Source organism: Phocoena sinus, chromosome 4 (assembly GCF_008692025.1).
Source record: "Phocoena sinus isolate mPhoSin1 chromosome 4, mPhoSin1.pri, whole genome shotgun sequence".
In the NCBI taxonomy this organism is placed as follows: domain Eukaryota; kingdom Metazoa; phylum Chordata; class Mammalia; order Artiodactyla; family Phocoenidae; genus Phocoena; species Phocoena sinus.
In genome coordinates this window covers 38,934,958-38,959,044 of record NC_045766.1, presented here as the reverse complement: position 1 = coordinate 38,959,044, position 24,087 = coordinate 38,934,958, and the positions used below count along the sequence as shown (strand labels likewise).

Genomic DNA, 24,087 nt, shown 5'->3' with positions numbered 1-24,087 from the left:
AGGAGAAGAGCAAAAGAGGAAGCTGAAGAAGGGGCAGAGGGAGACCAGGAAAGGCCAGGAAGTACACCGACACCATGCTAAGGAACTTACTTCATCGTGCAGGCCAGCATTTCTCAGAGTGAGTGTGGTCTCCTTGGAGCGTTTCCCTTAGGATCTATTACAGTGTTGGTTTAAAATGCAGATTTCTTAGGAGGAAGGGAGGATACTGAGATTAAGTGGGAGGACTGCAGAAAAAGGAGGCAGGAAGGTGCTTCAGGGGAGGAGAGGGTAGACCCAGAGGCATCTCCTGAAGTTCCTGCTTCTGACCCCCACCTTCCCAAGATCCTCCCTCACTGTAAGGTACAAGTGGATGAGGCAGCTAGATTGGGCAATTAATAGCTCTCCTGCTTTCTCCTCCATGGGTTTGCAATTATCACATGAACCAGTGAATGTATGCTTAAACCTTCTTTGAGGTCCAGCGTATGGGAGCTCACATCCTTAAATAGTAGCCAAGGCCACACCAGAGAAGGAATCACCCTCTGGCCATCTGTCAGCATCAGAAACACATGTGTTAGATCAGGAGTGACCTGTAGACAAAAAGGAATCATTGCAAGGAACCCTCACCCCAGTGGGAGTGACCCACTCGGAGAGCCAGAAAGGAATGACATGGTACAGGTCACACCATGTTGTATGAAAAATAATGCAGTGGCAACAGGAACACAAAGATGTTAAGGATATGAGTTACAGAGCCAGGCAAATTTCACTTTTTTTTAAGCTCTGGTAATCAATCCAAAGAACCTCTCTTCTTGGTGTAGTAAATGCCTATGTGAGACCATCGCCATGGTTTGATGGGTGTCCCTTTAGGTTCTACTCTTTTGCCTTCATTTTTTGTTGTATTCAAAGAGCCATCTGTATCCGTTCCTTAATTTGACAGAACAAAGGCTAGGTCTGTTGTAAATTCCATTACTCAAAGCAGCACCTGTACAGGCTCCCAATTCACGTTCAAGTGGGTGAAAGGAAAAAACAGTTCTAGCTGAAGCTCAGACTACCAGAGATAAAGGAGATCCAAATGACTGAAACATTAGGGGTGTGTCTTCCTGTGCAAATTAATTTGATGGTTTTGAGAGAGCAAAGTACACACACACACACACACACACACATATGCATGCACACGCACGCAGGCAACCAAGTAATCTTGTTTGTCAAATCAATGAAGAATTCACTAAACCATGTATTTTAAAATTAAATAATGATTTAATGCTCTCTCTGTTAGAAGGCTTGAAAAGTTTGATTCATTATAAATCTCTTAGAATTCATATCATGAAAATGTAGATCCTAGAATTTTCAACAAAGAGTTAGGTGGTAAGGACATCCATGCACTGAATGTATGAAAAAAAAAAGAAGGGTGGGGGAGAAGAGAGAGGAAATTTAGATTTCCTCCTTACAACAATCCCATAAAGTCAATAAAAAGCATCCCATACAGCGGTTTGCATTCCAAAGGCTCTACAAAACAACATTTCTGATATCTAGTACCCAGAAACAGTACAAAGGTAATAATAACCATAATAACAATTGTGTCTGAAACCATTTTTTATTTCATTTAATCTTTTTCCTCAAAGAAATCCTATGATAAGGAAGGACAGGAACTATTACCTCTGCTTTTCTAAATAAAAGTAATAAGTAAAGCTCAGAGAAGTTTACTGACTCAACCAGTGAAACCCAGTTGTACGTGAATTCCAAATATTGAAATTTCCAGGCCCACATTCCTCTTCTTCCCAAAGTCTCTTCTCAACAGAAACTGATATTGAAGGAAACAGCAGTCACCCAAGCTGGGGTCTGTGGCCACCTTCCACCTTCTCCTCACCTTCCATCCCCAAAACCCTCATCTCACAGCCATTGATGTGCGTCTTCCTGCTCCTACCACCGTTTGGAAGGTATTCCAAGGACATGGAAAGCTGCTGCCCCCATCTTAGCACATAAATTTAAATAACTCATGGTATAAAACAACATATTTTTTAAAACACACACTTCATACAGTAGACTACTAAGAAGAAGGTATATATGTACTCATTAAAATGGGTAAATATTTAAGATAAATTAAGTGAAAAAAAGCAAGTTATAGGAAGATATGCATGATCCTTTTAGGGATATTTAACACTGCGTGCTTTTTATAGAGACAGATACATACACATATACTCCTACACACATATATGTAAATGCAGCACATTACACACTGAAGCTAACTGCAGTTACTTCCAAGGTTTTGGAAAGGGCACCACGTTTGGGGGTGTAATCAAAGGGGCTATGCCATGGTGTTGAGCACCCAGGTTCTGGAGCCACATGTGTCATTTCGAATCCAGCTCATGTAACAGCCATATGACCATAGGCAAGCCACTCAGCCTGCTGTGCCTCAGTTTCCTCATCTGTAAAATGAAGATGATTACAGGGCTGATATGAGGACTACATGAAATAATAACATGTAAATCACTTAGCATCTGGTACATTAAAAAAAAAGCTCTCAATAACTGCTAGGTACTAACTGTTCCAACTTTTATAAGAAGAATGTATTGCTTGTATATTTTCTTTTAGTTTAATTAGAGTCTGAGATAATAACAGAAGAGAAGATGGCTGGTTTAGTTTCCTAAGGCGACTGTAACAAAGTACCACAGATTGGGGTTTTAAACAGCAAAAATTTGTTGCCTCACTGTTCTGGAGGCTGGAAGTCTGAGATCAAGGTGTCAGCAGGGTTGGTTGCTGACAACCAACCCCGAAATACAAAGGTCAATACTTAATCTCAATATCCTCCCTTCCTCCTAAGAAATCTGCATTTTAAACCAACACTGTAATAGATCCTAAGGGAAACGCTCCAAGGAGAACACAGTTTTTTAAAAATGAAAAAAATGCAATGAGATTTGGTGAGTGGATATAATGGAGAGAGGCAGAGACCCTGGGGTTTCTGGCTTAAGCATCTGGTAAATGCTGGCAGTGGCATTTACTGAGATGCAGTGAGGGCTTGGAGTAGGTGAACTGGGGGTAAATACAAAGAGATCATCAAAATTAACTTTAACAAAATGTCCATATAGCTTAATTCCAATAAATATGTGGCATGAGCCAACCAGGTTTATTTAAAAAGACTGAAGTTTATTTTTTAGATTTTATTCCCTATGCTTTTAGTCTCCTTCACAATTTCTGACACTTGCCTTTCAGTGTCAGGGGTCCTTTATAAACACCTCTTTGTTGCTCTCCATGGCGGCTTCTACACTCTAGGCTTTGAGTACCAAGTGTTCAAGTGGCTTCAGGTGCACACCTGATCCACAGGAACAGAACTGAGTCTCTGCAAGCAGTAAGAGAGTGTCCATTTCTTTTATTATTCTATCTGCATCTAACTCAAAGCGCCCCTAATAAGTGTTCCCAGCATAAGCTACTGTAGCAAAGTTATGCAATAGGGAGAAATCTTGGCAATTAAAAATTTTTTTGAATCTCTAAATTGTGTGCTGAATTATATGCTGTAGCATCACTAAGACACTGGGGAGCCCATGGGTGACACATATGATTTGCTGCAAGAAATTCTGCAACAATATTAACAGCTCTAAGTTTATATAGGTGACTGGGATGAAAGATGCCTGTGGCAAAAACAAGAGAAAAGGAGTTGTAGGGCGTAGTTTGGGAAGTGGTAGGGTGAGCAGAGACAAGAACCTTCTGGAGTGTAGGAAAGTAAATTGGAAAATCAAAAGTTTTCTTCCAGTCATTGAGGAACTGTCAGTAGCACTAATTTTACATCAGTTAAGTAAGCTGTAGAATTACATCAGTGAACAAACCAGAAAAAAGTTCCTGCCCTCATGCAGCTTACACTCTAGTGAGCAGGATACAGGCACTGAACAAGGAAACAAATGTATCAGAACATGTCAGATGGGAATGAACGCTCTGAGGAAAGCATTGGTGACAGAGGGGGGTTGCTAATTTACAAAGAGTGGTCTGGATAGGAAGCGAGTGTAGTGTGATGGGAGAACCAGGCCTTTGGCATGTGACAGCCCTGAGTTCAGATTCTGGTTCCAGCCCTTACTGACTGTGAGGGGCTGAGCAGGTGATTTAACCTCCTTTAAAAATAAGAAAGGAAATGTCTGTCTTAGGGCACCAAGCCCGGTCCTTGCCCTCCTCCCTCCTGTCTCAGGAAAGACACTATTTATTATTGGAAATTGAGGTTTGGAACAATGAAACATAACTGTGCAACCTGGTATGAAAAGCAAACAAATGCCTGAAGTCTCTACCCTCTTCACAGTTAAACCTCATTTTACTTAGTGTTTTTCTCCTGTCATTGATGCACAGCAACAATATTAATTATATATTGAAAAGGATTAAATACTAGTGAATTCAATTCAAAAAGTTTTATGGGATATATTTTTGTATAAATATCTTGAGAGAAATACAAAGGTCAAAAGCAACTGCACCTGCCTCTGGAAGGAAAAACATAAGCATGTACAGTCGTCCCTCAGTATCCATGGGGGATTGGTGGCAGGACCCCTGAGGATACCGAGATCTGTGGATGTTCAAGTTCCTTATATAAAATGGCGTAGTACTTGCATATAATCTATGAGTATCGTCCCGTGTACCTTAAATGATCTCTAGATTACTTATATACCTAATACAATGTAAATGCTATGTAAATAGTTGCCTGTGCTTTTTGGAACTTTCTAGAACCTTTTTTTCCCTAATATTTTTGATCTGTCGTTGGTTGAATCCATAGATGCAGAACCCATGGATACAGAGGGCTGACTGTATAGTTCTAGCACAGGGAAAGGGCAAAGTGGCAATAGATATGTACAAGGTGAACGTCACAAGGGTGGGGGGAGGGGTTAAAGTGCTATTTCTCAGAGGCTGCAAGGTAAGAACTTGACGTGGGCCTTGGCTGATGAGAGGAAGGATGTTCCAGGTAGACATGTCAGCAGGGATGGGAGAGGAGCCCTGCTGGATGCAGAAGGAACCAAAGGAAGACATCAAGGGGGCAGGAGAGTAGAGGGTGCTGAAAATGTTGCTTTGAAACGGGCAAATCTTATTTCGAAATCAGGAATGAAATTGAACGAGACAATTTGGGGGCAGCTGCAAACCTCCCTTATTGGACACTTCTTTTATGTGGGGGGTGACTTCTACCTCTAATCTTTTAAGGGAATAGAAACATGCTGAGGATACATGCCACTTCTAGCTCCAAAGCCTGAATTCAGGTCACCTGGCAAAAGGACACTCTGACAATGTAAGATAAGGAGGAGAAAAACTACCTTTTTCCCCCCCAGGAATGGTTTGGTTCTGGCCCATTCTAAAATGCTTAGTAAGAGTATTCCTAATCCTTACACCCCAGCAGGACATAGGATGAAATACTTATGGAGACTGGGCAATGCAAGTTGCTAAAAAGAGATTTGTTGCCACCCTAGATTTTCAACTGTAGTTTAAGACTCTAAAATCTACTTCAGGCTACTCTGGGTAAAGACAGAAACCTGATCTCTCTCATTCTGTCTCTTTTTTTATCCTCTGAAAAGTGCAATCTTGATTCTATATGCAGACTTTAAAATGTTTTGAAGGTGGAACTCTCAGCAGCAGAAAAATAACTGTAAATACATTTTGGCAGGATTTGAATAATTTTTCAACTTTCTGCAGCATATGCAGACAATAACCAAATAAAATTATAAATCAGAGTGTGCCACTTGAGAGTTTTGTTGAAAGAAAAATGTCATCTCAAATCTCAGCCTAAAGGTGGGCTATAAATAAATACCTATATATCCTCAAGTTACAATTTCCAAAGTTGTTTCACCATACAAAGGGGGATATTTTAAAAGCATATCATTATCAGTTCCAGCTTGTGAGAGCTCATTGAAAAACCCCAAATCAGATTGATGATATCAGTGTTTGTCATTTACTCTTGATACAGAGATGGAACTACACAGTTATTCTGCTACTAGTAAGATAAAAGCAATCCACATTTATTGTGTACTTGTGGGCTTTGGAAGCATGCTTCTTGCCCTAGTACATGAAGCTATCAGAGGAGTACCTACCAAAGATCCTATGAGCAACTAATCCAACCTCCTTATCCTATAAAAGTGGAAACAGAGTCCTAGAGTGGTCAAATAGCTGTCCATGTTGTCCAGCACCAGGTGACCCATTCAAGATGGATGATCACACAACCCCCCCTAAGACATAGAATCTGCAGAGTACTGTCTGTGCCTTTAGGGTGGACCCAAGAACATCTTGCCCTGTAGCTTCTGACCTTGATTTCTAAGCATGTATCTAACTCCAATTTACGCCCTTTGGTTCTTGTAAGCTCCCTGTATTACTTTAATTTTCCTCTAAAGAAAATAACTATCTGAAATAAGTTTCTGTCTATTTGCTTCTCACCTCCCTCCCTCCCTCCCATGCAGAGAGAGAGGGAAAGAAAGAGAATTCTTTTCTATCCAATAACTGAGTCAAATTGTCCAAATGACATCCTGAGCATAATAGGCTTTCAAGAAAGCTCAGCGGCTAATTCGACATCCAGGAGAACAGAGGAAAGGAGGTCTGGAGGGAGAAAAAGACACATGCCTCCTATTTGTCTGAGATCCCTTCTGAATTAGCCACCTGCTCTTTGCCTCATTTATAATTCTTCCAGACAGACTGCTGCTTGGCATTGTCAACAGTGACCTATCAGAATTGCAGTACAGTTTCAGATCACAGATTGGAAGAGGCAAAGGCCAGAGCAAGAAACAAAACTGTGGCTTCACTACCACCTTTTCACCTCTATCCCACCTTCTTACCTCCATACAAACATTAGCATCCATCAAGGTGAATGAATGAAGCAGATCTGGCTGCCCAGAAAAGTTCACAAAGGCCCCGGGATGCTCTTGCATGGTCTCACCAGCCTTTTATCAGAATATATGTTTTCCCTTCTAAGTTGGTACCCATCTGCACATGGGGAACATGGCTGGGAAATGGATCTGGGATCATTCTTTCTACTAAAGAGGCCATAGCAAACAGTCAAACAAGGAACGAACTTCAAAGGTAATGCTAGAATTTGTTGTAGCTTATCTGGAAAATGCAGCCATTTAACACAGACTATCTCTACAAAATACCAAAACAACCAACCAAATAGGAAAAAATATTTTAATTATTGTCTATCACGTGGCCCTTATGAAAGATTGCTTAATAGCTATTATTTTCAATTCATACAAAGGGACAGTAATTATAAACACCATCCTATGGTGCTGAGATTACCATCAGATGAGATGGTTATTGAGAAGATGCCCCTTTATTGGCAATCAACTCCAAAAAGGATAAAAGGGGGGAGCCAGAGAGAGAATGACGAAGTCTGCACAGCCCAAGGAAGGTTGGTGCTCTTAGAATAGACCCTATTATATCCCATGATTCCTTAAAACAAACCCAAACTGAAATATGAGGCCAATATCCAGAAATCCCTGTACTATATAATATACCAATAAGCAAATGCATTGAAAAAACAAAACAGAAAATATGTATAATGTTGTAAAGTAACAAGGAACATATTAAAATATTGTTTTAGTTATTTAGCTAACACTTATACATGTGCCATGTGCTGCTGAAAGCAACTTGACAAACACTATCCCATCAGTCCTCATAGCATTTCTACAAGGTACATACTACATCCAATGCTGAGTTCTACCCTCTGGGTTCCCACCTTCTCCTAGGTTTTGGCAAATTAATTCCTCCCTCTCTTGATAGTATTTGATGTCCCTTTAAAAGCACTGTAGTCCTAATGTCTTTATATTGACTGACTGACAAACACAAAGGAGACATATCACTTACAATGAGGGATAAGTATTTGTCTCAGTTGACTAGCCAACTAACCAAGACTCTTAATTTCCCAGGTTATAATCTCACTGTTCTTACATATTTTTATGAAAAATATGAAAATACAAAAATGAAGAATATAGCAATAAACCCCCATTATTCATCCTCAGATTTAGCAAATATCAAGATTTTCCTACGCTTCCTATCTCTCTCTCTTACGTTCCTCTCTCCCTTTACCTTCCTTCCTCTCCTCCCTCTACCTCTCTCAGTTATTTTAAGGAGAATTCCAGACATCAGCTCATTTCACTCCTAGAATTTCAATATGCGTCTCTAAAATAACATGGAGGTTTTTCTCAAATACTTTTGGTATAATTATTGGTGCATAATGTCATCATTGCACGTAAGACAAGAAATAATACTTTGGTGTTATCTAATACCTACCCATACTCAAATTTCCCTGATTGTCTCAGCTGGTCAGTTTGAGTCAGAATTCAAACAAGGCCCACATACTGCACTTGGTTGTTATGTCCTTTAGGTCTCATTTAATCTAAAGTAGATCTCTCTTTTATTTTTCTTTCTTCATCCCATTGATTTATTAAAGAACCTGGGTCAGTTGTCTGACAGAATATCACACACTCACAACTTTTCTGTTAGCTTTATTCTGAGGTCATTTAACTTGTTTCTTCATCTGCCTTCTTTCTTTTTTTTTTTTTAACATCTTTATTGGAGTATAATTTCTTTACAATGGTGTGTTAGTTTCTGCTTTGTAACAGTGAATCAGTCATACATATACATATATCCCCATATCTCTTCCCTCTTGTGTCTCCCTCCCTCCCACCCTCCCTATCCCACCTGTCCTCAGAGACTTGACTAGACTTGGATTTTACTGTTTTCACAGGGATATGTCATAGGTGGTGCTGTGTAATTTGGATTGAATTATGTCAAGAGGACACAACCTTACTGCTGCTGAGATTGATCAATCAGTGGGTTCAGGTGATGGCAGCCTGAAGTCTCCTTGGTACAATTACCCATCAACCTTTCATCTTATGGCTTCAGCCATTTATGAGCATTGCCTGACTCTGTTGTTTCATTTGGGTTGAAAATAATCATCCTTTCCATATTTATTGCTTGGAATTTTGTAAGGAAGAAATTTCCCTTTTTAGGTAGGTGTATTTGGCTGTCCAAAAATATAGTTTATACCGGAAAAACAAGAATATATGCTTAATTCTTTCATATTAGTTGTCTAATTTTAGAGTGAAGTTGTTGCTCTAGTTATTAAAGTGGTGTCCAATAATTTCTCCTTCTATTTCTATAGCTTTATTATGACCCCTTGGTTTTTATGTATTTATTCTGTGTCCAGTAATTGCATTTATTTTCCCTTTCATGTCAAAATTGTCTCATCTTTGGCCAATGGGAGCCTCTGTATCCTTTGACAACTCTTTGGGTCTTTGGAATCTCCCCTGTGAATTTTGTATATTTTCTACGCCAAACCTGGAATCAGTCATTCCTCTAGAAATCCTGGTTCCTTTCAGAGTGGAACGGTATTTGGATAGCATGACGCTCGTTTCTGTTGGGTTATTATTGCTTCTATGCCTTTTCACTGGACAGAACTAAGAAATATATAACTTTAAACAAAAATAAAACTTTAAGTTTATATTGTCATTTCCAATTACATTTAATAAGGTAGGATTTTGCTTAGTTTATTTGGCTTTATACTGAATTTCTTTTCTCATATCTGAAAATCTTGATTCCTTACAGTAGTAAAATAATCACTAACTTGCATTATGTACGTAACTATAACACTAAAAAAAACAAAAAATAGTTTCAATATAATAATATCAACATCACTAATGAGTGAACTTTAAGATCTCTTTGCAGATCTATATGTCCTCACATAACATTCCTTTAAAGATAGTAAAAATACCATGTTCTGGAATCACTTGAAATAATTCTTTCTGTGTGGTTATGGCACATACAGTTAGATTCATTTGTTTCCATTAATTTTCAATTTTTAGACTGCTTTCTTTTCTTTTTTGTTTGATTTTATTCTCTGAATATATTTACATATTCCCAAGTTCAAAACTTTAAAACAAGATATATTCAAAGAGGTTTCATGTTCATCACTGTGTCCACCATGTTCCCTTTATCCACATACAGATTATCATTTTTATTAGTTTTGTTAGTTTGCTAAACTTATCCTTTCATTTCTTTTTGGCAAATAAAAATATTCAGTACAGATATTTATTTATTACCACTCCCCCTCCCACTGTTCTTACACAAAAAGTAGCATACCACATATACCTTTCTGCCTCTTTCTTCCGTTTTGTCACCAATATGCCCTGGAGATACTTCATACTAGTGAGCTAAAATCTTCTGCGTTCTTTTCTTACAAGTGCATACTGTGTTATCCACCTTTTTCAGTTGTCTTCAGTGGGAAGATTATTCCAAATTACTTAGTCCCCATTGCTAAAGTCAACTGTCTTCTTCTTGGGTCTGTAGGTAAAACATTAGTTTGATAAGCACAGCTCCATGCCCATAGGAAGCAGTTGTTCAAATGTGGCTTCACTGGATGGTGGAAGGATCTTTCCTTACTCCACTGCATGGACCTCTGGTACTTTACTCCAGTGAAGTATAAAAAAGACCACAGTCCTGAGTGTTAATGCTACCAAGACTCTCCCTCTCTCTTATCCTTTACTTGAAGAAATATTTCCAAATTGAAATATGCCAGCATTATTTACTTCTTCCTTTGATGTTTTCTGATAGTTGCAGCATTGGACGGATTCTCTGATTTATTCATTCAAGAAATGTTTATTGAGCATCAACTATTTGGCAGACCCTGGACATGCATAAAAATGAAATATAGGTGGGACTTCCCTGGTGGTCCAGTGGTTAAGACTTTGCCTTCCAATGCAGGGAGTGCGGGTTCAATCCCTGGTCAGGAAGCTAAGATTCCACATGCCTCGTGGCCAAAAAACCAAAACATAAAACAGAAGCAATAGGGTATCAAATTCAATAAAGACTTTAAAAATCGTCCACATCAAAAAAAAAAAAAAATGAAGTTAGGCGTGGTCCCTGCCCTCAGAGGGCATTAAGGGGGGATTAATGAAAACGACATGTTTCTGTTTAAAACAAATTTCAACTATAACTGCTTATCAAATGATCACTTAAAACAAAATGACTCAAAAATGCTAAGAATAAATTTTGTAACTTATTTTTCAGGGAAAGAGAAAAATGAAGTAGGGATAAAGAAATATGAATATATAATTAATTAATACCCTAAAGATAAAGATCACCACTTCTTTTCAAGCATCCATAGAATGTTGACACAAATTAATCATATATGTATGTGAAACCAAAAAATAACCCCTAAACAAATACCCCAAAATAAAAACAACAAAGGCTATATTTTATAGCCTCGATTTAATAAAACAAGAAAGTATTTTAAATGCTTTTCTAAATAATAGTTGAGTTAAAGGAAAAATATGTAATTAGAAAATCTTTGAAAGACAGAATGAGGATACTGCTTATTAGATTGAAGACAAAACTGAATTAGAAGCAAATTTAAAACCTTAATTTTATTGTAAAAATATTAATTCACTAAAATAAATAAACTATGCATTAAACTGAAGAAATAAGAAATGGAACAACAAAATATACCTAAAGTTAACAGGCAAAGTAAATATAAATACTAAAATGCATTAATTAGAAAATACAGCAGAATTGATTAATACAATAGCTGATTATATAAAAAGAAAAATTAAATTAAAATTAGAAGTATGAAAAGTATTATAATCAAAGAACATATGCAGATAAGTTTTGAAATAAAAACAACTTAATAACATGTTCATTAATCTTAAAGCATTCACTGATATATCTTGAAAAATAAGCATTGGAGTTGGCTTATGATAATGTAGAAAGCCTGAATATTCAATAACCAAGGAAGAAATGAACATGTTATTAAAAAAAGAAGACCTATAAGTCTTAATGTATGTACAGTTTTATTAAGAAATGTTTTCAAACTTTCAAGGAACACATAGTTACCATGCTATTGTATATAAATATTAGAGGCCAAAGGAAAATCTAAGGAGCTTTCTGAATTCATTTTATGAAGCTGGTATAGCCCTGATTCAAAACTTGAGAAAAAAATCACAAACTATAGATAAATTTTATTTTATAAGCAGAGATGTAAAACTTAAATAAAATACCATTAAATAGAATAAAAAACAACTTAAAAAGAAATTACCCATTAAAACCAAACCACGATTATATCATAATGCAAGAATGCTTAATTTCCATAACATAACTCATCACATCAAGTAAGGATAATAAGACAACCTATCAATACATTGAGTTGGATTTTCTAGTCAATATAATAAAACTACTGGCAAAGAGGATCACACTTACTATTACTTAGAGATCAGAAAATTACATGTTTGGAAACTCCAAAAGAATCAACTAAAAAACTCTTAAGTAGTAATAAGAGATTTCAATAAGGTGAACAAATACAAATCAATATGCAAAAAGTCATTGCTTCCTATTTCTAGTGATATCCATTTAGAGGAGGAAAAAGGAAGGAAGGAACTGATTTGTAATAAGAAAAATCGTAATAAGAAAAGCAGGAAATGTATATAAGGAAATTTCAAATTTTTCCTGATATCTATATCCATATCCATTTCCATATCTATCTGGTTACACTATATTCCTAGATAGGAAAAACAAATTTGTAAAGATGACAATTCTTATAACAGTATATAATTTGGGACAATTCCAACTAAAGTCATCAAAGATTGCTTTGGGAAGTTTACACAATTTTAAAGTTTATATGGAATAAGTATGACTAACCAAGAATGTAAAAAGAAATGAAGAATTTCTCAACCAGATATTATAATCTATAATCAAAATATAATATTTAAGACAGTCTGAATCAGGTGCTAGAAATTATAAATGTAACCAGGAAAATAGTTCAGAAAGAGATTCTAACAGATAGATTTTTAACATGTGATAAAGATCATGTCACAAATTGGAGAACAAAGAATTGGTCAGTAATTAGTGTTCAGGTAGTGGGTTAACTACTTGGTATAAGACAAGACTACTGCTTCTCTTCCTAGCCTATACCAAAATTTCAAATGAACTTAAGACAAACGTTAAAGATGCAACCATTAAAAAAATGGGAAAATACATAGGTAAAAGGAGATACTAAAAATATTTCATTTCATAAAAGTCATTATTTAAAATTCTATAGATTGAAATAGCATAAACATAAATAAACATACCATTTGAGAAAATATTTTCCACAAATATGAAGGCAAAAGCTTAATATACATAATATTTAAGGAGCTTATACAATAATTGAGAAAAACAATGAAACCTCAATAAAACAGTAAACGAAAACATAGCCACAAAACATGTGAAAATGTAAACCACAATATTTAAAAAAGAAATCTGTCTGACTTATTTCACTAAGCATAGTATTCTCTAGGTCTATCCATGTTGCTGCAAATAGCAGTATTTCATTCTTTTTTATGGCTAAGTAATATTCCATCATATATATATATTTATATATATATCATATCTTCTTAAGCCAATCATCTGTTGATGGGCACTTGGGTTGTTTCCATGTTTTGGCTATTGTAAATAGTGTTGCTGTGAACACTGGGGTGAATGTATCATTTCGAATTAGAGTTTTTCTTTTTTTCCAAAATATATACCCAGGCGTGGGATTGCTAGTCAGACAGCAATTCACTAAAATATTAACAATGGTGGCCTCTCTCTATTGGGTTGGTGAAGAATATTTTTAAACTTTGTGTATATTTTATAAAATGAGCATAAATTCATATTATAGATGCAAATAAGCATTACTATAAAAAGAGCAGAAAATTTTATAATGTAATTTAGAAACATTGTCATTCAAAATATGTTGATCGAAAAAAAAAGTAAACTGCTATTATTGGTAGATTTCATTTATGTAGAAGCCTCATTTCCTAACAGTTTTTAGATGAACTAGTAGTCACTGTACTTTGTTTTAAAAATGCAAGTAGCTTCCTTCTTTCACTGACAAAGCTCAGGTAAGAAGCTTGCAGTTTCTTTATGAAGATGCAAGACCTATTTATTTGGTTGGCCAAAAAGCGCCTTTGGTTTTTAAGTAAAAATAAAAGACACATTTTTCATTTTCACCAAGAACTTTATTGAACAATGTATTCACCCTTTTGTTCCACTACCTTCTGCCATTTTTCAGGCAACTTCATAATTCCATCTTTCTTTATAATTTTATCTTGTTGAGAAAAGAACTTTCCCAGGTGCCTTTTACAGTCTTCCAGGGAATTGAAAATTTTTCCATTAAGAGAATTTTGTAAAGACCAAAATAAATGGAAATCCGAAGGTGCCATGTCTGGTGAATACGGCAGATGAAACAGAACTTCCCAGACAAGCTGCGACAGTTTTTGCCTGGTCATCAAAGGAACATACGGTCTTGCGTTATCCTAATGGAAGATTATGCGTTTTCTGTTGACTAATTCCGGATGCTTTTCATTGAGTGCTGCTTTCAGTTGGTCTAATTGGGAGCAGTACTTGTTGGAATTAATCGTTTGGTTTTCCGGAAGAAGCTCTTAATAGAGGACTCCCTTCCAATCCCACCATATACACAACATTACCTTCTTTGGATGAAGACCAGCCTTTAGTGTGGTTGGTGGTGGTTCATTTCGCTTGCCCCACGATCTCTTCCGTTCCACATTGTTGTACAGTATCCACTTTTCATCACCCGTCACAATTTGTTTTAAAAATGGAACGTTTTCATTACGTTTAAGTAGAGAATCACACGCAGAAATATGGTCAAGAAGGTTTTTTTCCACTTAAATTACGTGGAACACAAACATCAAAGTCATTAACATAACCAAGATGGTGTAAATGATTTTTAATGCTTGATTTGGATAGTTTGAGTATGTTGGCTATCTCCCACATGGTATATATAACGTTGATTGTTCTCAATTAAGGTCTCGATTTGATCGCTATCAACTTCAACTGGTCTACCCAACCATGGAGCATCGTCCAGCGAGAAATCTCCAGCACGAAACTTTGCAAACCACTTTTGACGTGTTCAATCAGTCACAGCACCTTCTCCGTACACTGCACAAATCGTTTTTTGCATTTCAGTTGCGTTTTTACCTTTCTTGAAATAATAAAGCATAATATGCCAAAAATGTTGCTTTTTTCTTCCATATTCAATATTAAAATGGCTACACAAAAATTCACCAATTTTGATTTTTTTTTAAAATGCACGCTGATATGACAGCTGTCACATACAATCTAACAAAATTGTTTCTAATGAAGTTAAAGACAACTAAGCGCTACTGGAGCCATCTTACCAAAAAAAACAAACTTTTTGGCCAACCCAATACTAAGAGTAAGCAGGTTCAAAGCTGTACTTTTTAGCTCTTGACACTAAACATTTTTTTTGCCCTGCTTTCAATTTTTTAAAAATTAATTAATTAATTTTTGTTTGCATTGGATCTTCGTTGCTGTGCGTGGGCTTTTTCTAGCTACGGCAAATGGGTGCTACTCTTCATTGCGGTGCACAGGCTTCTCATTGTAGTGGCTTCTCTTGCTGTGGAGCACAGGCTATAGGCGTGCGGGCTTCAGCAGTTGTGGTACACGGGCTTAGTTGCTCCGTGGCATGTGGGATCTTCCCGGACCAGGGATCGAACCCATGTCCCCTGCGTTGTCAGGCAGATTCTTAACCACTGCGCCACCCACTGCGCCACCAGGGTAGTCCCTAAGCAATTTCTATTAACAACTTTCACTGTAATGTATGGATGGCATATTGTTACTTTTAAAATGTACATAAATATGTATTTCAGGCACATATGTGGAAGCCTATGTATTTGAAAATGTTTCGGATCCAAATAAAGGAAACCATTTATAACCTTTCCATGTAATTATGATCACAAGGCTTAAACTTCAATCACATGAACAAATTCTTCCCTGGATCCCAACACATTTTCCTGCCTTTCTCTTCCTTCCAAAATCATTAAAATGAAGTTCCAAAAGTATGTACTTCTCCTCTCTACTTCTAATTAGCCCACTCTTCAGTTTAGTTGGCAAATGTGACATTTGCATAACCAATAGCTCTCTTTCAAAGGGGACTGTGATGTGGGTGATTTTGAAAGGTCTAAAAAAGGTTTTGTGACCTTCAATAGGGTCCATCTGACCACTCAAATAGAAGCTTCCCAGCCACAAATGGCCCGCGTGTCAGACAGGGAGCTTCCTTCACATATGCCTACGTGGATCACTCCTCTCTCATCCCTTTTCTGCTGGCACAAGTCAGAGGTGCTGTTCCAAGTGTGAAATGTGGGTACGAGCAGCAATTTACAGAGTGTGCGTTGCTTTTTTGTGTCTGTTGGTGGCACATTGGAAAATGGGTCTGGCACAGCTCATCCCTCACAAATGCTTAATGCCATCCCTGGGGACAGGAATATCACGAGCCCAGAAAAACACAGCTTTTAGCTGCTTGGTACTGAAAATTTCAGGCAAAATTCCAAAAGCCTTCAAAGCTAATGTCAAATTGACAAAGTGCCAAAAACCTCTCTGGCATTAAATATCCACTCTTTATTTTCTCCGTTCAGGTGAACAGCTTGTGAAAATAATAATGTGATAATGCCACCCTGTGTTCCAAATATCTCGAAGCACCATTTTGTTAAGCCTCTCGGCATCCCTTTGAGACTAACGGGAATTGAGCTGACTTATTCATTTTACAGATGAGAAAACCCCACAGGAGACGGGTCAAATGTCTGGGCGATGGCCATGCAGACTTATCACATAGGTCCCAGGTCTGAATTTAGTTCTCAAAACAATGCCAAGTGTTGTAGGAAAGGACCTGAAAAGCTACCATCAAAAAGGGCCAAAGCAAGTTTCACACAGGATGCTAGGTGGGTTGGGGTAATAAACTGGCAAAAGCGATCAAAACACATCCCAGGAGGAACAACGAGGCATAGTCTAGGCATAACAATAAGGCACAGTGTAGGTGTGCGGCCAGTTGGAATCAGTGAGAATTGGCATGGGCCACCAGAAGATCTAATGTGGCATTACGGGCATCTTACAACAGCAGGCACAGTAGATTTCTGTCATTTAAAATTTTTTAGTGCATCTGAGCCCCCATCCCATAATTACAGATTCCACTATTAAAGGAGTTACAGCAAGGAACAGGACTCTACCCCTCACTACAGAAGTAACTTCCCTTCCCTACATCCTGGCAATCTGGCTTCGAACACATGATCTAAACCAGTCAATGGGATGGCCTTGTTAAGGACTCTGCATCTAGAGGAAGTGTGTCAGAGAAGCAAGGCACGTTTTAGAGCTTCTTATGACCGTTGCATCCAATGACCCAGCAGTGCTCCCACAACGTTGTCTCTCAGGTGTGCCTTTGCCTGGAGTTCTGGCCAACAAATTTCCCTTAGTGCCTCTTTTGTTTCCTGAGCCTGATTCTCCAGCCTTCCTGTTAATTCAGGGAGATAGCTGATATCTTTCTAATAAATTCATTTTTAGCTGAAATTAACTAGGGTCAGATTCTGTAGTTTGCAACCTGGAAGATTGAAACAGGCAACAACCAAGGCTGTAGAGAAGTTAACATTAAGCAGATCTAGTGGCATATGTCAACTTTATAGAGACAGGAACTAAAGGTTTGGAGGAAGAATCCCTCCCAAGTATGGCAGACAGTACTGAGTGATCTAAAATCCATTTCCTTGTCTTATTTTTATGTATCCTGTAGAATTATCTTTACCGATCTCCCTTGCAGTTAGCTATGGCACATGACTGAGTTCAGTGAAAAGAATGTGCATTGAGTGATGTGTGTGTCTCTTTCAGACTTGGCCCATTAAAACCTTCTATGTATGGTGCTCCATTTCCTTTCCCCTTTTTGGTTTGCTCTAAGTTTTGACTCTAGGGTAGTTTCGGACACCACGTGTTGAGGATGGCAGAGCCCACACCATCCTGGGTTCTCTGAATGACTGTATGAAGGAGGGTCACCCCACTAACCTGCTCACCAGTCCAGTATGGATCCTTAATCGAGAAATAAATTTCTGCTGTGTTTGAACTATTATACTTACGGGGATCTACTTATTACAACATAGCATAAATATACAACGTATAGTACAAACCCAGGTAATCAAAGACATTCAAATTCAGAACAACACCAGCAGCAAGACTGACTTGATGTTGAGTCCCTGAATTGATGGGTCTACAGCTTTGGAATTTCTCTCAATTAGGAAAAATACAAATAACAACTGGGATAAAATCTCTAAGGGTCGATTATGCAACTACAGCTACACAGGTTGAAAGGATGCAGGCACAAAAGCTCATTAAATATTTGACGATCCTGAAGAGAACTGTGGAATTTATTAGAGATCAATAAATCCTAAATTTTTGTTTCTCTTTCATGCATTGAAGTATCTCCAGACTAGAGATAATGAAAAAGATAAATTATAACTTTGGTTCTGCTTTTACCCCTTTAACCTAGTTTTTTCCTTCTCAAATAGATCCAAGTAATGCATCTTACTCTCCCTCCTGGGTCTCTTTTCCCATCCTTTCATTTTATTTTTATTTATTTATTTATTTATTTCTTTTGCGGTACGCGGTCCTCTCACTGCTGTGGCCTCTCCCGTTGCGGAGCACAGGCTCCGGACGCACAGGCTCAGCGGCCATGGCTCACGGGCCCAGCCGCTCCGCGGTATGTGGGATCTTTCCGGACCGGGGCACGAACCCGTGTCCCCTGCATCAGCAGGCGGACTCTCAACAACTGCGCCACCAGGGAAGCCCCCCATCCTTTCATTTTAATTTATCTCCCAATCTCCCCCTTTTTAACTCCCTCTCAAGTGGATGGTTTCTTGGTGTCTCAGGCAGACTTGGGTAATCAGTTCTTAGAACCACACAGTACCTTGAGTATGTACCTAACATTTGTTGAACGAAGAAATTATTCTTGTTTTCTATTTTTAATGAGACAACATTGCACTAATGTCTCCTCTCCATGTTCAAGTTGAAAGAGACCTTAGAGATCATCTAGTCCAGTCATTACACACACACACATACACACACACACACACACACTCACACACCCTTCCACAATATACAGTTCCCTTCTACAGCATCTCTGATGTGGCCCATCCAGTCTGTGCATGCATATTCCTGGTGATGAGAAGCTTACTGCTTTACGAGAAAGCCTATGCCATTGAATGACATCTCCGAAGTTTTAAAAGTTGTTCTAATTTTAGATAAAAAATATTTCTCCATAAAACTTTCACTGATTGCTCAACATTGGGGTTCCTTGGTGATCACATATCCCAGTAGAAATTCCCTTGCTTGGGAGTCAGAAAAATCTGGTTTCTAGCTCCACTTTTGCAGCTGACCAACTAGCTGACCTCAAGCAAACTGTTCCTCCTCTCCCACATGAAATGTCCTCAACTATGAAATAAGAGGTAGGAAAAATATTATATTTAAGATCATTGATTAAAAGAATGCTTATAACAGAAACCTATTACACACCATTATGTGCTTACCTCCAGGCTAGCTCTGATTCATCAGTTAACACAATTTTGGTAAGGCTCCTTAACCAGCCCAAATGCTACCAATTTGTATTACTATTCCATCCACAAGTATTTATCTTCTCCACAGAGATATCAGAAAAAAATCTTCATAGTTGTACTGAAGTCCAGATACAGCACCTGTATTTATATTCCTTATAATTCCAACCAAAGTTAAATATGAGTAAATTTGTATGACTTGCTTTAAGGCATTGAAACTTGACATTCTTTTCTAAATATCCTCAAATCATTAGCCTGAGTCTATCTTTGACCAGTTCTTAAAATATAAAGATACTTAGTAAATCATGGATAGTCAAAGGACATGCTTTCTGTGCCAACACCATGGTCTGCCCAGTACAGTTCCACCAGTTCCGATGCACCCAAAATGAAACCCCAGGTGAAGAGATGTTTCTTTCCTGCCATTGTGGTACACAAAGGTCAGACATCAAGCACAAAAACTGCATCTTGGAGAAGCATGCTACTGAGATAATAGCAGAATGTTGAAGTAAAAATGGGTTTTCCATCAAGATGGGTCTTATTAATGGAGTCAGGTGCTGTGTAATGTACTGTGTCAAGTGCACTATATAAGTGCACATTAGATGGCGTCAAAGACATGGGTAAAATCTAAAAAGGATATATGTATATGTATAATTGATTTGCTTTGCTGTACACCTGAAACGCAACATTGTAAATCAACTATGCTCCAATAAAACTTTTTAGAAAAAGACACAAGTAAGATGAGAATTAGGAGCACAGGATAAATTAGACAAGATGGAAGTGGCCTGAATCCATCCAATGACTGGCTGCCTGGATGTGTTTTATATGCTCTGGCTTGAGTTTACTTATGGGAGGGAGTCAGCTTCATACAGAGGGACTGGGATTTGAAAGACTAGTTAAAATGAGAAAAGCATGGTACTATCTCTTTGGAGGATATTTCTGGTCTTTCAGCTTTCCTTGGAAAGTCTCTAAGCTCTGTTTAGTTTTCTGAAATAGTTCAGATTACTCCACAGTTTCTAGTAATATTTAATAATCTCAAATCAGTTAGGCCATATCTACCTAGGCCCAACATGTACTATAAAGTAGGAATGTTCATTGTGAGTACAATAGGGAGAGGGAAGGAACGCTAACAATAAACATATAACTGAGGACAAAAATCACGTGATGGAACTCTCTATGCCGAAGCATCAGCCCAGGGTGATTCTCTAGGAAGCTGTAGAACTGCCCTGGGGTACCTGATGTCATCTGATCCCTATCCATAATGCTAGAAACATAGTAAAACAAGCCTAAAATCCATTTGGAACCAGTCAGGGTCCTGCTTCACTGCAATAATCCCAAGAATACCCATTTCCCTCTAAGAAGCTGCCCTTTGGGACGTTCCTGTAACACATCCCACTTTCAGGCTCTCTCCTACTGAAACTGGTCCTGTTGGGACTGTAGCCAGAAGAGTTGCTTCTGGTTGGAAGCTGTGATGGAGATGTCCAACAGAAATGAGTCTGTGAGTACCTGGGATGGACGAACTATTTCACAGAACCAACTTTTTTCTCTTAGTGTCAAAAAGGGTTGAAATCAGTAGGAAGAACCACCCCTGTCAGTCAGCTCCCTCTATGTTCAGCTGCCCTGTAAAGCATCCTAACTAGGGTGGTTTTCATAAAGTAAATATGCCCTTAAATCCTTTGTAGCCAAAGGTTACAAAGCCTTTGCAAGGGTGGGTGGACCACAAAAAAGAGATCCGTGAGCATATTTTTACATTGGCAAGAAAAGCAAAATGTCACTCAACTAAATTTAAGATTGTTCACACACATCTGCTACCACCAGAATGCTATAAAAAAAAAAAAAGAAGAAGAAAGAAAGAAAAAAGAAATGCAAATAGCTCACAGTCTAAATAGCTCTGGACATTTTTCTATTCTTCAGATGACTTATGCTATTTCAACAATGATTGAAAGGCTCTCAAAGCAGAAGCCAAAACATGTTTGTGGTCTATCACATAGGGACAATTTTTGGTTAAATAAATACACAGACAACCGTATCTCAACTAGAAAATATATGTTAGATAGCTGTTGTTATAAATACATCACTAAAATGTGTGCAAAAAGTCTAGAAATATAAAATGTTACACTGCAGACAATATCATAAGTAAATCACATCCCTAAGAGATAGAGACAAAGATTGCTAGAAAATACATTTCTGAATCAGGTACATGTCCTCCCATTTCAGAACATAAAGCAGATGCATCTTATGACATGAGCCTCAAATCCTCTAAATTAGAATCTTACAGTCTAATCAACCAGAGTGATTTGTCCAAAGTCTACCACTGCAAATAATGGATACAGTTTATCATAAAGGAACAACCAAAGTTTTAAAAACACAGAAGTCTGGTCAACAGTGTGTGAAAGGCCCTACTTATTCATCTCAAAAATCAAAGCATAATGGTAAAACACAGGGACATTAAACTAAAACAACTGGAATCATATATCTACCTTTCTTTTCAAAAATAGAGTTCTTTTAAATATTGACATCAATTAAAGAAATCATCAGTGGATCTATTAAACATAGCCGACAAACATATATTAACAAGGGCTCCTTAATATAAAACTAAATCACAGCCTCCAAAATTTTGTACCAAATACACTGTCAAAATGTAAGTGCCATTTATCCAAAAGTCAAATGCCAAATTACTGAAGACTTGAGAAGCAACAGTAAATTCACTTGGAAGTTATCTATAACAGAAAAAATTAGTTATATTTGAATTAGGGGTTTAGTTAAGTAAATTGTATTTACAATGGTTTTTACATAGGAGGAGAACTACTGAGGGAAATAAATTCCATATTACAATAATATAAAAAGATAGTTTTCTCAGACTTTAAAATAAGTGGTTCAGCATAAATAAATGTTCCAAACCTCACTTAACTGGCCTGAGAAAAGATAATTATTTGTTATATTACTTTTTTATGACACTCTGTTCCCTTAGACAAATTTGAATAGCTAATCAAGATATCTGTGGAGGTCATTCTCCATAGCAACTCAAAGTATCATTTCTTCATTGGCTGTGTGATACAACAGTATCATAAAACTATACCTTTGACAGTTTTAAGGAGGTTGTTGTAAGATATTTTCGAATAAACTATTTTTTAAATTTCTGGTTTGAACAGTTAAATTGGACTACTTTGAAACAAATTAAATACTTCAGTGACGCTAAAGGTACCTCTCCAGTGGTCCATATCTAATCATTTTATAAAAGGATCTGCACTTCCCACTTACTATAGGCTTTTACGGTACATATTTTATACCAGGAAATCTAAAATTTCATAAGTCATCAAATATCTCCTACGCGTGCCAACATTAGAATACCTCGACATTTTCTCTTTCGGTAAGTGAAATATAATCTGCAATTTAAAAGTTTAAAACTATCCTTTAAAATGAGCACAGATCAGAAATAACTTTCCAAAGAGAGCCTTGTATTTACAAAAGGCAACAAACTGTACATTTAGAACTATTTAAATGAGTATTTTAAAATGCTCTGTTTTGTCCAACGGCAATGCAATTAATCTGTGGTAAATTAAAACAAAAACTTAGACTACAAAGATTCAAAGTACCAAGCATTCACATACCAACTGATGCAATGAGAAAGCAATTTTTCAAAATAACATATTCACACTTTCTAAAATAATAGTTTTAAATGGTTAATCCTGAATTTCAAATGTAATGAAGCCCATTACATTTTACAGCTTAAATTTAGACTAACTCGGTTAGAGTTTGGAGTTTCCTCTCTCCAGTTGTAAAAATATGATAGACCTAAAATAGATGATAGACATTTGGAAAACTTACACCGTCAGATTGCTTGCCCTGGTCACAGTCCCACGTCGTTGTTCGCTGGCCTGACCTCTCCATGGTGCTGAAGAGTTACTCTTGCCCATTTGAGAGGAAAGAGTTGTTTATTCAAACAGGCTTTACAAGAAATCCATAAAGGGCCATCTGTGTTAGCAAGTGAAGTTATCTGAAGAATTTCTGTAACACATACTACAAAGGAGATGCTTTACCCTTCAGTTATCAACCACGATGCTCAGGCAGCTCAAAGATTTTGGAGCAGAAATCTTCAAGTATTGACAAAGAAGAGGGAGAGCTCTTTGGGAGATGAAGTTTGCTGATTTTTCTCAGTGTTCTTCAAATTGAGGGGAAAAAAAGGGAGAAACTACAGACTACTCAGAGAACAGAGGATTCCAGAAAAGTTATTGATCTTAATGCAGAAAACAAGCTCCCATTAGTCCAAAGAAGCCAATTCACTTCATTCTATCATTGCATCTATTTTTTGATTAAACAAAAATAAAGCTCAGAATTCCACAAGGCACTGCACACACTATGTAAACAGGTATGCCTCACTCTAGCCCCAGCCTCTGTCTGCTGAAGACTATCACAGCAGAAATCAGGCTCTTGTGGCTTTCACAGATTACCTCTTTCTGAGGCTGAAACGTATAAAGAGCCACATGACACCCAATGATGTCATCTCTAAAGCAGGTCACAGTTGCCGCTGTATGTAGATGAAGTTCTTCTAGTAAAGTGTTTGGCATAGTGATTTTCTTGAAAATCTACTTGCATTAAATAGTGTGGTCTTCTATCAATATACTTAACCCTATCAATACAGTGCCATGAAGAGAAAATCAATTTATTCCTCACAGGTAAAGAAGGGGTTTCCCCTCACGGAGCTCTAAAGGGAACTAGAGGAACTGTAGAGACAGATAGAAACTCCTAAAACATC

At 37.4% G+C, this 24,087-nt stretch overlaps 1 protein-coding gene across 1 annotated transcript in view; it reads right to left on the bottom strand.

Moving 5' to 3' along the window:
- Positions 1 to 23,787, bottom strand: part of LOC116752880 (schwannomin-interacting protein 1) — a 625,076-nt gene extending 601,289 nt beyond the window's left edge. The window contains exon 1 of the mRNA XM_032630024.1: positions 23,160 to 23,787. Coding sequence (XP_032485915.1) covers positions 23,160 to 23,222 — 63 coding nt within the window. The 5' untranslated portion in view covers positions 23,223 to 23,787. The remainder of the gene's footprint in view (positions 1 to 23,159) is intronic.
- Positions 23,788 to 24,087: the final 300 nt, after the last annotated feature.